Raw genomic sequence first — 12,925 nt, 5'->3', positions numbered from 1 at the left:
GAAAGACGATTACAATAAAGAAGAAAATAAGCAATTTTAGAAACGACGCCAGAAACTGGTCAGTAATGACTGCTCTTATAGTGTTCCAATGTTTACCGCACTATATTATTGCACTCACGCTGTATTGGAATATATCGGACACGTCTTTGTTTGTAGGCCTGAAGCCTCCCTGTGGCTGGCACGTGACGCTGTGTCACTCGTACCTGGAAGGGAGGGGGGGGGCATGACGGAGGTCACTCCGACGATAATGAACTCCAGCACACCGGACCCCGCGCAGGGCTACTGGACGGTGACGCGTCCGCATCAATTATCCCTCATTGGAATCCATGATGCGTGGCCTTTGTACTCAAATCAACCTCGGCAGCAGAAAGGCTACGACCATACAATACCGCCTCGGCCGACAGCTGATTATTACAGCAGCGGGGAATAACACACGGAGTAAGGCCCCCAGAGCCCGTCAGAAGAGATAATAACGAGGCGTACTCAAGTACCACCCACAGACGGGTCATAATTACACACAGATCACCCAAGACAACGCCATCTGTGCAGCGCGCATGCAGCACGCGCGCTCTCCAAAGGGGGTGTTTTCTCCGTGTCCGCGTCTATTTTGCAGTCCTTTTCATACTGCGGTGACACAAATTATAAAGTGTTGTGGCAGCGCTGACACCGCCTCCTGCGCTCCGGCACAGATACCGCAATTCTGGGACTTTCTGAAGAGCGCCCAGGCACCCAGAGCTCGTGCAGGTGCTGCAACACCACAAGGCCAAACTTGGGTCTGGGAACAACCTGGACGCTTCCTGCAACACCAGAAGACCAAACTCACACAAAGCAATCTCCCAGAGCGGCCAGACCCCTGGGTCCGCAAAAGAGAAATCAACGCGACAGGCTACTGCCCGGGCGCCGCGTGAGACAGGAGCAGGAAGGCGGGTGCCCTCAACCCCGGACCAGATTCGGGGGCGTTGACGAGAAGAGGCTTTCGGCTGACGTAGCCAAAAGCCAAAAATTCTCGGGAACGCTCCCGAATCTGGTCCGAGATTGACGGACAGAGCCCTCTCCCAATGGCTAGCCTCCATTTATGGGGCTAGCCAATGGGAGGAGGGGGCGTATACCCGACCCACACAGAAATCATAACGTTTTTTGGCGCATGCGCACTACGTGCGCATCGCCAGTCAAAACCTAAAAAATGTCCTTGTTGACTGCCTGACTCTGCTTTTCAAGCTCTGCTACTCGTGACATCACCCCGTTTCCTATGGCACAACTTGATTCCAAATTTGGGGTTTCCGAAGTAAATATTTTCCAATTCTATCACTGCTCACATGGTCAAATGTTGTAAAAGGTTGGCAGGTTTGCAGCTTGAATCCTATGTTTCTTTGAAAGATTCTTGAGAACTGCTCCAAAAAGTATTTGCTGTTCTCCTTCTTCGTGGTCTGGCTGGAGAAAACAGGCACTTAAGCCGTTTCTGTGCCTTCGACTTGATTCCATGGATTGCTACATTCTAGGTTGAAATCTCTTTCACCTTTGGCTTCATTTAAGAAACAACTTCCACTCACCACTTGTGATCAGGTTCCTTGAAACCATCCAGAACAAGTCATAAAGCCTCTCAAACTGCCATTATCTCACAGGGTATGGAATGGGGGTGGGGTACAAAAAGTCCACCTTCTGTGAACTCAATCCTTGGGTTGGTCTTCTTGATGTGACTTTACTCTTTCCTGTTCACAGCATGCACCTGTCTTCCAGCCTAACTATTACGCAGCACACTTGCCTCTTTAATCCCTATAATCTGGAAAATATGCCCAGTGGAAAAATATAAGGAGTGATTGATAACCAACAGTTTCACAGCCCTCACAGTTTACTGACATAGTAACATCTACATTCGTGGAATCAGGAGGGAAGTGCCACTTCATTGCCTACTACTATAGTTATATACCCATCTTAAAAACTGGCTTTAAAGTGAAAAAAATCATTTGCAAGAAATACTTTTCAAGACGAAAGCATGGATTAAAGCACAATCTAGCAATGGTTTAAAAGTGTATTTCTGCTCATTTCAAAATATTCCCATCACAAATGAGAGCTACCTTTTCACTCCCTAAGATTTAATTTTATTCTCAGCTTCCAAACCTGTGAAGTAAAATTCTGTGACATCATACTTCTATCTGGCGCTCTTCTATCAACTGACAGACATGCTCCCTGTCTCCTGACGTCAGCCCTCTCTCGTCTGATTCTGGCTGTCTCTTGCTCAACTCTGAACTAACTTTCCCAGTGTCTCTAAGGATTAGTCTTAACAGCGTTCTTCTCAAATGGTCCACAGACACTCCAGCCAATCTTATGTTGTCACTTCATCTATCAAATACTTCTGGGATAAGCTAGTCAACTTATCGCACTGCACTTCTTCGAGTACATGAGCATGCCATGTGCCCTTCCATCCGCTGTGTCGAGGAGTTACGTTACGCTGTCACTACTCCTCATAAGCCTGTCAGGTCTCTATTGAAGCACCAGCATTCCCATGGAAAGTCATAGGCCCTGCGATTACACAGAAGGCTTCTAAGTGGATAAATGCTGCATGCCTGAACAGCCTACAACCCCCTAATAAACACACAAAGGCCTTGAAACTGCTGTAAACCCTTTGAAATTCGAACACAAACTTACAAGATACTGATTTCTACTAAAGCAAGTCAGTGACCCAATTGATGCCAATGGAGCAGCCAATTAGATTCACAGAAATTCATTTGAAGGGTGATAGGAGTACCAGACGTGCAGGTGGTCAGAAATAATAAACATGTTATCCTATGATTTCTAACAAAGTGCGCATTCCTAATTGTATATGTGCCACACTAGAGCAGACAAAAGGAAATTCATGAGATAGCCGACGAGGCCCTCTTGCATAGGCTTGAAGGCCTAGAGCAAAAGGACTGCATAAACCCTTACGTTCACGGCTTCTTATTTACATGACGGTGAGGAATTTGGTATTACAGCTGTTATTATTAGAGTTATTCAGTTCAGGGGAGGAGATGTGGCCTATTGGCCAAAGTTGCTGACCTTAAAATTGGGGAACCAGCTTCGAGCCACGAAGGCAGCTCAAAATCCTGTGCTTTTGGGCAAATCACTTCTTCCTGCAACTTAAAAATATATAAATATTATATCTCACCTTGTGTATTGTTATCATATGTCATATAAAGCACTGTAATGTGATTGGGTCAAGCTTGCTACAAAAAAACAGCAAACAAAAAGTGTATCTGTTTGCCACGAAGAGGGAGAGGAGAGTAAAAGTGATCTATTAAAAGAAAGATGTAGCTTTCATTGGTGCAGCAGATGCAGTAGCGCCAGGATCCAGAGGCCTGAAGGGTTCACCAAACCTGATTATTGTTGTATTTGACAGTTCAAACACCGGCCAATGAGCCAATGAGCCAATTTCTTCCCTTGATCTAGGTTTCCATGGCACATTGGCTAAGTTACTAGATTAAGAGACCTCACTTTCAAGCTGATACAAAAACCCTTCCTTCCATCCTAAGTTCTCAGGCACCTTAATTCTGCAAATATATGTTCCACTGCACTTGGGAAGCCAGTTAGCTAAGTTAAACAAGCATTGGCAAAGCCATTAGGTCTGGCGTTGGCCGCCAGGGTGAACAGTCAAAATATCGAAGTACATTTATATTGAGTTTTAAATATCGCAGGGACAGAATATCGACATCAAGAATATCGACAACCAGAATATCGAACTTATTGATGTCAGTAATATCGATAGTAAATTATCAATGTTAATAATATCAATATTTATGTTAGTGATATGTATTTTAGTATGTATTTTATATGTATGTGTTCTATTTTTTTTAATTATTGTACTGTTTTTTTAAATATATGTATACATTTTTTTTTCTTTTTTAGTACCGTAGCGGATTGTGGGTTTATAGGGGAATAGGGTGGGAAGTATTTTAATTATCTATACTACTATTATAAATAGAGAACTTGCACCTTTTGGCCAGGTAAACTCGGGAACCACAGCGCCAATCTACACACCCGATACATCTATGAAAATGTCAGGGTGTGTAGATGGACATAGGCTATATACATTTAAAAAAAAAGTAAATTTAAAAAATTACGTTTGTAAACATAGTAGTCCCCTGAAAGTAGCGCCGGCCGGGACCTAGCGCTGGCCGCGATGCAACGTGCATGATGACGACGAAGGAGGAGGGCGGTGCAGTGACGAGCGGCTGTGCAGTGAGGAGCGGCGGCACAGGTAAGGAAAGGGAAAGTGAGACTGTGATGCAGGGGGAGGAAAGAAGGAGGCAGCAGTAAATGAAAATGTTGGGGCGGGAAGGGGGCACGAGTGAGTCTGGGCAGGAGGGGGGCGCGAGTGAGTCTGGGCGGGAGGGGGGCACGAGTGAGTTGGGGCGGGAGGGAGTCGGTGTGGGAGGGGGTCGGGCGGTGTACTGCCCCCAGCCCCTTTCTGCCCCAGGCAACGCTGGGGCGGGCTGCTAGTAGTAAATTAAATAATAATTTTTAGGAATTATTAATTATTTTTAATACCATTTTGTGTTTTAGTTCTGTAGTGGGTTATGGGTTTATAGGGGAATAGGGTGAGAAGTAATTTAATTTTAATTAATTAATTACTCATTTTTAATTATTGCTATTAATAAATAATTTAGTGCTAATTAATTATTAATTGTTAATTAATTATTTTTAATTGATAAATATATTATTTGTATTAATTTATTATTGGAGATGTTTGTTTGTTTTCAGGGGGAAAAGGCGGGAAGTAATTTCTTTGTAATTAACACCTTGGCTGCTAGAGGTTTCCCCCCCCCCTGGTGCTGGGCTATCTGTAAATCTCATTGTTCATGACGAGCTCAGCTCGTCATCAGCACAGCTCAACCGTGCCTCATGACGAGCTGAGCTCGTCATGAGCATGGAAGGGGTTAAGTAATTGATAAAAAATCTTGGGTACTTATAATTAATGTTTTGTTAATTGATTATTAATTGATTATTATGAATTCTTAATAAAAATTATTTATTGGTATTGACAATTAATTTATTGTTCATTAAGTATTAATTGCTAATTAATTTTTATTAATTGATTTATTAAAAAAAAATTTAAAAAATTTAAATTGTATGTGGAGTGTGTTGTGTGTTTATTGGGGAATAGGGTGAGAAGTATTTAATATTATTATAGTAATTATTAGTTTTGATATATTTGTAGTTTTTATTTTATTCATTGTTAATTTTTTTATTTAAAACTTACAACTACTTAGCAACGATCCCACCCGCCTGAAAGGACACTTGCTAGATCCCATCTTCTCTAATCTCTCCAAACTGTCCGCTCAAACCCCTCTCCCTCTCCCCTGGTCCGACCACTTTTTGGTCCCTCTCATACTCCAACTTCCAAAGAAAATCTCGGATAATCCTTGCCCCCGGGCCCCGTCACGGCCATGGAAAAAACTAGATACTACCCTATGGGAGCGCTCGCTGCTCTCCACACTGCCCACAGTCGACCCCGACCCCTCCAAAGCTGAAATTCAATTACATAAATGGGTCACTAACTCTCTCGACACAGTCCTGCCACTTAAAGCCCTTCCTACTAATAGGAAATCCTCCAAACTACCGTGGTTCACCGAGGAACTACGGGAACTAAGACGGAAAGGTAAAAGGCTGGTACGCCAATGGAGAAAGAACTGGCACTCGGACGACAGAAGTGGCTACAAAGCCCACATCAGGTTCTACAAAAATGCACTTAAAACGGCTCAAGCCTCCTACTTCGAGGATCAAATACTAGCCGCAACCAACTCCGCAAAAGAGACTTACCGGATAGTCAAACTCCTTTCCAAAATACAGGAACCTCCACCCCCTCCTGACCTGGATGGCGCAAAATGCAACCAGATGGCCGATTTTTTCTCAAAAAAAATCGAAAAAATCCTGAACTCCCTCCCGCCTGCGACAACTGCACTAAAAGACTCTTTCCTCCCGGCCTCCCAAGATGCCCCAAGGCTGCTTTCTTTCCCTCAAATTACTACCGAAACGTTCCTTAGTGTCTTGCACAAAGTCAAAAGCGGCGCCCCATCTGACCCAGCCCCGTTCAGTAAACTTAAACAAGTTGCTTCTACCATAGCCCCCCCTCTCACTAACCTGATCAATGCCTCCTTCGAAACTGGCACAGTCCCAGTAAACTGGAAAAAAGCCACGGTAAAGGCTCTTATAAAAAAACCACACCTCGACCCTTCCGACCCATCAAACTTCAGACCTATCTCTCTGCTACCGGCAATTGGCAAAATCGCCAAGAGAGTGGCAAATCAACACCTTTCCGAGTTCTTAGAGTCCAATCATCTTCTCCGCCCAACCCAGACTGGCTTTAGACCTGGACAAGGGACGGATACCGCCCTGTTAGCCGTGGTCGAAGAAGCGAGGGGCATACTGGACGGAGGAGGATCGGTGGCAGTGATCCTCCTCGACCTGAGTGCCGCCTTCGACACGGTGGACCACGCAACCCTTGTCCACCGTCTCGGGCTGCTGGGAGTGGCAGACTCTGCCTTGGCCTGGATCTCATCCTTCTTGGAGGACAGGTCTTTTCAAGTGACTGACGGACACTCCATCTCCAGGGCTCATGCACTCAAGTGTGGGGTGCCTCAGGGCTCCTCCCTGAGCCCCACACTTTTTAATGTGTACATGGCTCCTCTCGAGGATGTTGTTAAACCTTTTGGGATCAAATCAATAATGTACGCCGATGACACCCAGCTCATCGTGTCCCTCAACCAACCTGACAACGCCCTCTCCAATCTGTCCAGCTGCCTGGAAAAAGTTTACCAATGGATGTGCGAATCCCGGTTAAAACTGAATGGGGAAAAATCTGAAATACTTCTTCTGGGAAATCCTAACAAAATACCCACCCCCCTTCCCTGGCCACCATGTATGGGATCCCCTCCATCCCCAAAATCCGAAGTGAAAAACCTGGGGATATGGTTGGACCAGGACCTCAGCTTTAAAACACAAGCGAGGAAAACCACGGGAACGTGCTTCGGCCTTATGAAGATGGCACGAAAGATTCTCCATCTACTCCCCCCTCAATCCAGGAAGCTCTTGATGCACGGGCTGGTGAACTCCAGACTGGACTACGGGAATGTCCTTTATCTGGGGGCCCCAGCCTCTGTATTCCACAGACTCCAATGTTCACAAAACGCGGCGGCAAGAATACTAACAGGAACTGCAGCAAGGACCTCTGCCAAGCCGGCCCTTAAAAATTTGCACTGGCTGCCAGTCAAAGAGCGGGTCAACTTTAAGACCCTGTGCATGGCACATAAAATACTGCACAACGAAGGCCCCCCTATTCTTAGACCTCTTGTGTCCTTCCAACAATCAATTAGACAACTCAGATCTAATTCCCTTTCCCTTGCAAAAGTCCCCAGAATTAGAAAGGCCAGAACAGGTGGCCGCTTGTTCTCGTACAATGCTCCGAGACTGTGGAATGCCCTCCCACTCTCCCTGAGGCAAGAACAAAACCACCTTAGATTTAGGAAAAAACTGAAGACCCTCCTCTTCCCCTGAGCACTTCCCCCCTTGATCGCACACTCTCCAGGATGATAGTTACCAGTGCCGGGATGCCCTAGGGTAGCTGTGCGCTCTATAAAACCCATAATCAAATCAATCAATCAAATCAATCATTTAATTCCAAAATGTATTTGATTGATAAGTATGTTATTTTTAATACCTACGCTATCCAACGCTTTCCCTACTGTTGCACTCTCTAGAGTGTGAATAGTAATTTTTACCCCTACGCTATCCAACGCTTTCCCTACTGTTGCACTCTCTGGAGTGTGAATAGGAATGTTTACCTCTATGCTATCCAGCTCTTTCCCTACTGTTGCACTCTCTGGAGTGGGAATAGTAATCTTTACCCCTACGCTATCCAACGCTTTCCCTAATGTTGCACTCTGTGGAGTAAGTATATTTATAAATTTATATGTATACGTTTAATTTATTTTAAACTTGTATGTATTAGTTATTGTTTTAAAATATGTTTTAATATTTTTAACTATTTTTCTTTTAATTTTATGTATTTATTTACTTAATCCTACATTATTATTAACACATTAAAAAAACGAAATTTTTGACATCGATATTTTTGAGTCGATATTTTTGTACTTCGATTTTCTGTCCATCGATATTCTGTCAAATATTCGGCCTCCAGCCTATTGGCTACTCTTGTATTATTTTGTCATGGACTTTTCAAAACTTTATTGTTCAGGATGCTGCCAGGCCCTCATCAATCTAAACAAAAAACATTGGATAAAGGCAAAAATGTTGCCTTTATCACAAAAAAGCACACGTTGGCATTAGTACTCCCTGGCACTGAAAGGAACTACTTTGTGTGTTGATATTCTTCTTGTGAAAGGGAGGCAAGCCTAAACTCACAGCAAAGTCAGGAATGACTGAAGTCAGCTGACACATTACCCCTTAATGCATGCTGGAGTGGGTAGAAGATAATTGTGAATGATAGAGCCATAGACTAATGGACGAAGCCTGCCTCAAAACCCCTACAGGTTACTTTGTTATATATATATATATATATATATATATATATATATATATATATATATATATATATATATATATATTCCCTCAACACTAATCGTCCTGTCGCAGAGGGAGCGCTTAGCTGGTCGGTGCTGGAGTCGGAGCCAGGACAGGGCTCCGTGTTTGCATTCCTCACAATGAAATATTCCAGCACTCCGTTAGTCATAAAGTTTTGATTTATTCAGTGCAAATGTACAAGCCTACGCGTTTCGAACCTTCTGGTTCCTTTTCACGGCGGCATAAACAATTGTCCTACTTCACTTTCAATATTTAAGTGATTGTAGTTACTTAGTGCATTGTGGGACATGTAGTGGGACATGTAGTTAGTTGTGGTTACTTTGATATATATATATATATATATATATATATATATATATATATATATATATATATATATATATAATTTTAGTAAAATCAAAAGATCTTAGCTAACACAGACTTAAAAAAGGCAATCAGCCTGGCATTGGCTGTGAGTCTGTTGCCTTTGGGAAAGAAGGTGAGAAAGAAAGAATAAAAAAAAATAAAGGACAGAAAAAAAGAATGAAAATCGAAGGAAAGCAAGTAAAAAATAAGAAGGTAAGAAAGAAAAAAGACAATAAAGAATGAAAGAGGAAGGCAAACAAGGGAAACAAACAGCGACAGCCCGTGTAGGTGCAATGCAGGGCGCGCAACAAAATTTGTTTTATTTATTTTTTACGTTACTTACCTGTAATCGTCCGTATCCCGTATTTTACACCCCCGACCCGTATCACCACCCGGTAGAACGCCCTACACAGGCCGTCGCTGGAAACAAGTAAAGAAAAAAGAAAGAGGACGCAAGAATGAAAAAGGGGAAAGAAAGAAATAAGGAATGGCAGACAGTTTGGGTTGCAAAGAGAGAACTTATATTCAAAGTTCATGTGAGCTGGTAGTATGGTGTGAAAAAGCAGCAGTCAGATGAATAAACAAAGGTCAATACAAGAGGAATTTACAACAGTATTGGCAGAAGACAGGAACTGATAACGTTGGAATGTGCTCTGTGCTCTCATCTGGTAGCTCTGCAAACAAAGGCAGCACAAGAGTAATAATAAAGTAAAAACAAAAACACTAGCACTGAAGAGATCTACCTTGTGCATGGATGTGCCTTTTGTGAAAGGGCTAAATACAGTCACTCATAGTGAAGTCAGCCAATGGCTGAAGTAGGCTGAATCACTGCCCCATGCTGTAGTGGAGGGAAGCAAAATGTGAATGACATGAGAACAGATCTATGGATAAAGGGAGGTGGCTGAAAGCCCCTATAAGTAAGTATATCCTACATATTGTTTTAGTGGAATTAGAAGGTCTTACTTAATACCAGACCTAATTATTGAAAGGAAAACACTCACTCACACAATTGGTGCATGATTTTTTTTAGAAACAAAATAACATGCCCGGTTTTGGGGGTGCAAAAAGGAGTTGGCCTTTCATGTTAGACTGACCTTTGACAACTTTATCCTTGAAGTGGGCCCGGCTCCCACTGACTGCACTGGTTGCTTAGAACTGCCACTGACCACTGTAACACAGTCATCTGCAGCATCTCGCTGAACATGATAGGAGCTAACTTCATAAAACGTGACATAGCATTTTAATGCCATGATGCGGTCTTTAACACTAATATGCGTTACTCTAACCTGCAATGCATGATACTCGGCAGAGCTGCTAATGGTAGATGAGAATGTTTTATTAAATTGTTATGAAAATGTTCAGTTCTAAGTGTAAATTGAAATTATAGGCTATGTGAATCAGTCATCTTTTTCTGCCCATTTGTATTCTGTTACAAATCTTTATCAACAGATGTGTAAATAAAAACTCAATAGATAAAATACAAACATTAACTTTTGAAACAGTGACCATTGCAAAAGGAAATGTTGATAAAAAGCACACCCTATGATAGCGCTTTTTTCCCTAATATGTCAATGTTAACGTGCCTTATGACGGAACGAGAGCTGTGTTAAATGCTTGTTGCTTCTGAACTGGAGATACTTAACAAAATTAACTGCTGTACTGCAGAGCAAATTAGGCTTTAAACAGAAAATGAGACAATAATTAAAATGGAACCATGAAGGTGTATTAAAGAATTAAATCATTATAGAAAGCAAAATAAATGGTTAGAAGTCACTCAATTCGTCATTTAAATCGAACAATAGAAGGAAGCTCAGAATGAAATGCAAGAAATGTATAAGCAGAACCCTGGTACAGTTCAGGTCTAAAAAAAATAAAAGTTATAAATCAGAGGTCCGACCGACATGGTGCTTGCTGCCTCCTAAAAGTCAAGGAAGATACCCTCAGAAATGGGATTCTTTTATAATGCATTTTACAATGGAAGTAATACATTCAAAGTCATATGGTTACAGAAAGAGCAATATAGTTTCTGAAACCGCATCATTTAGCACTATCCCACAGTTTCACATAATGCCTTTCCCATCCCTGGTTCCCTTCAGACACCTACATTGTTAATACAAATGTTGCTACTTAATATACTGGGACAAGTTCTCATATGAAATCTTATCATGGTCCCAAAAAGTGAGGCCTTAGAAAAATTTACTCTCAAGAGAATAGTGTACTACAGGACTGTCAAGAAAAGAAACATAATTCTGGACCTGAGGAAATGACAATACATTTTAAAAACATTGTTTACAAAATTGCTTGCGCATGAATAGTCTATGTGCAGGGTGCGACAGAAACAAAAAGAAATTGCATGCTGAATGATGGCTGCAGACCGCACCAGCCATTTTGAAAAGGATGACTACATTACCTAATGTTAGCATAGGCACAGTTTCCTCAATATAATGTCTTTGTTTCAACTGCATGTTAATTTTCTATTATTGTGTTAACGCTATTGTGCATATAATTCTGAAGCCCTTTACCACCCTATAATTGTAAAATGGTGCTAAATAGCATCTCGTTCAGATTAGCCTCACCTGGGCAGTTTATATAATCTACTAGCTCCTGGTGACCAGAACATGCATTTTTTTTTTAAACAGTAACGTTCTAATGTCATGCAAGATCACAATGTTGCTCTGGGTAGTGGTGATATCTTACAAAAAAGAGTAATTACTTCCTGAGTATTTTAAATATTTCTTAGCTAACATTATATTCGTTTTGTATGCCTTTCTGTGGTGCGAAAATTCAGGAACAATGAGCATATCACTGTGTTCTTCTACATTGGCTCCAAAGTTCCTATTGAGAATAGGAGAAATGCTAATTAACTTTGTCAGATTTTTGCCAAGAAGGGTCCTGTTTGACTATGATGAATAGTAAAATCTTAATTCATAGTCAAAGGAAATAGCAAGGTTTTAGAGGACCATTGACTAATAAAAATAGTGAATGTTTTTCAGTTAAATGTGGGGCTGCTGAATCCATAAATCTTTGAAATCTAATCCAGAGGAGAATTGTCTCATAAATGTTTCAATTTTCATTAACAATTCGATGTCGCTCTCCCTTTCAGAGTGCTGGTGTCATGTCTGTGTATCTGTTTATGAAAAGATACACAGCCGAAGAGATCTATCGACCACACCCTGGCTTCTACCGTCCCCGGCTCAGCAACTGCTCAGATTACTCAGGCCAGTTCCTACACCCTGATGCTTGGGTTCGAGGCCGCAGCCCTTCAGATATCTCCAGTGAAGCCTCACTCCAGATGAATTCAAATTACCCCGCGCTGCTCAAATGTCCAGAGTATGATCAGATGTCCTCATCTCCCTGTTGAACCAACCTGGGCTGTTTTTTCGAATTGCCAACACTTCTTCTTCAAATGCTGAAGCTTATCATTCCTAAGACCACTAAAACAGGACAATCATGTATTTTAGCCATGCCTTAGAAATCCAATTATTTTCCTAGTGATTATCCTTGTACTGTATCTCCAGCTCAACTATTATAGATTGATATTGGAGAACCACTTAGTCACGTGTATCCTTGTAGCCAATGGACATTTTGTATGTTAGGCCAAATTCTTGTACCGTACATTCCTTAGCCAAGTAGAGTACCGTTTTTTAAAAAATGATGGCAGAATAAAGAGTATAATCATCACCTTATCTTGGAATAGGCCATGATAGTCTAGCAGCGGCAGTCTTTCACTGTTAACGCTATCATTGGGAACACGACTTCCAGGCGAATTGTAAATAAGGTAGATGGATAATAAAGTCACTACATATGTAAGTTATTTGAATACATATATGTAAAATATTGTAAAACGTACATGTGTTCAAGTCCTCTGTTGATTTTCGCATTTTATCTTGCATTATAAAGTCTCAGTGGCATTTTATTGTTCCTTGGAAATTTACCTTTTCTCATAATTTCCCATCTGACACTTAAGTTTAAATGTTTTCATTGGCCAATTCTACAGGAGGAC

General features: G+C 41.7%; 1 protein-coding gene across 1 annotated transcript in view; it reads left to right on the top strand.

The window, feature by feature from the left end:
- CACNG5 (calcium voltage-gated channel auxiliary subunit gamma 5) overlaps positions 1 to 12,701 on the top strand; it is a 438,933-nt gene extending 426,232 nt beyond the window's left edge. Inside the window, exon 6 of the mRNA XM_086928775.1 lies at positions 12,026 to 12,701. Coding sequence (XP_086784901.1) covers positions 12,026 to 12,283 — 258 coding nt within the window. The 3' untranslated portion in view covers positions 12,284 to 12,701. The remainder of the gene's footprint in view (positions 1 to 12,025) is intronic.
- The last annotated feature ends 224 nt before the right edge of the window (positions 12,702 to 12,925 follow it).

The sequence above is a fragment of the Lissotriton vulgaris genome, chromosome 7, assembly GCF_964263255.1.
Source record: "Lissotriton vulgaris chromosome 7, aLisVul1.2, whole genome shotgun sequence".
Lineage (NCBI taxonomy): Eukaryota > Metazoa > Chordata > Amphibia > Caudata > Salamandridae > Lissotriton > Lissotriton vulgaris.
This window is presented reverse-complemented; position numbering and strand designations above follow the sequence as displayed.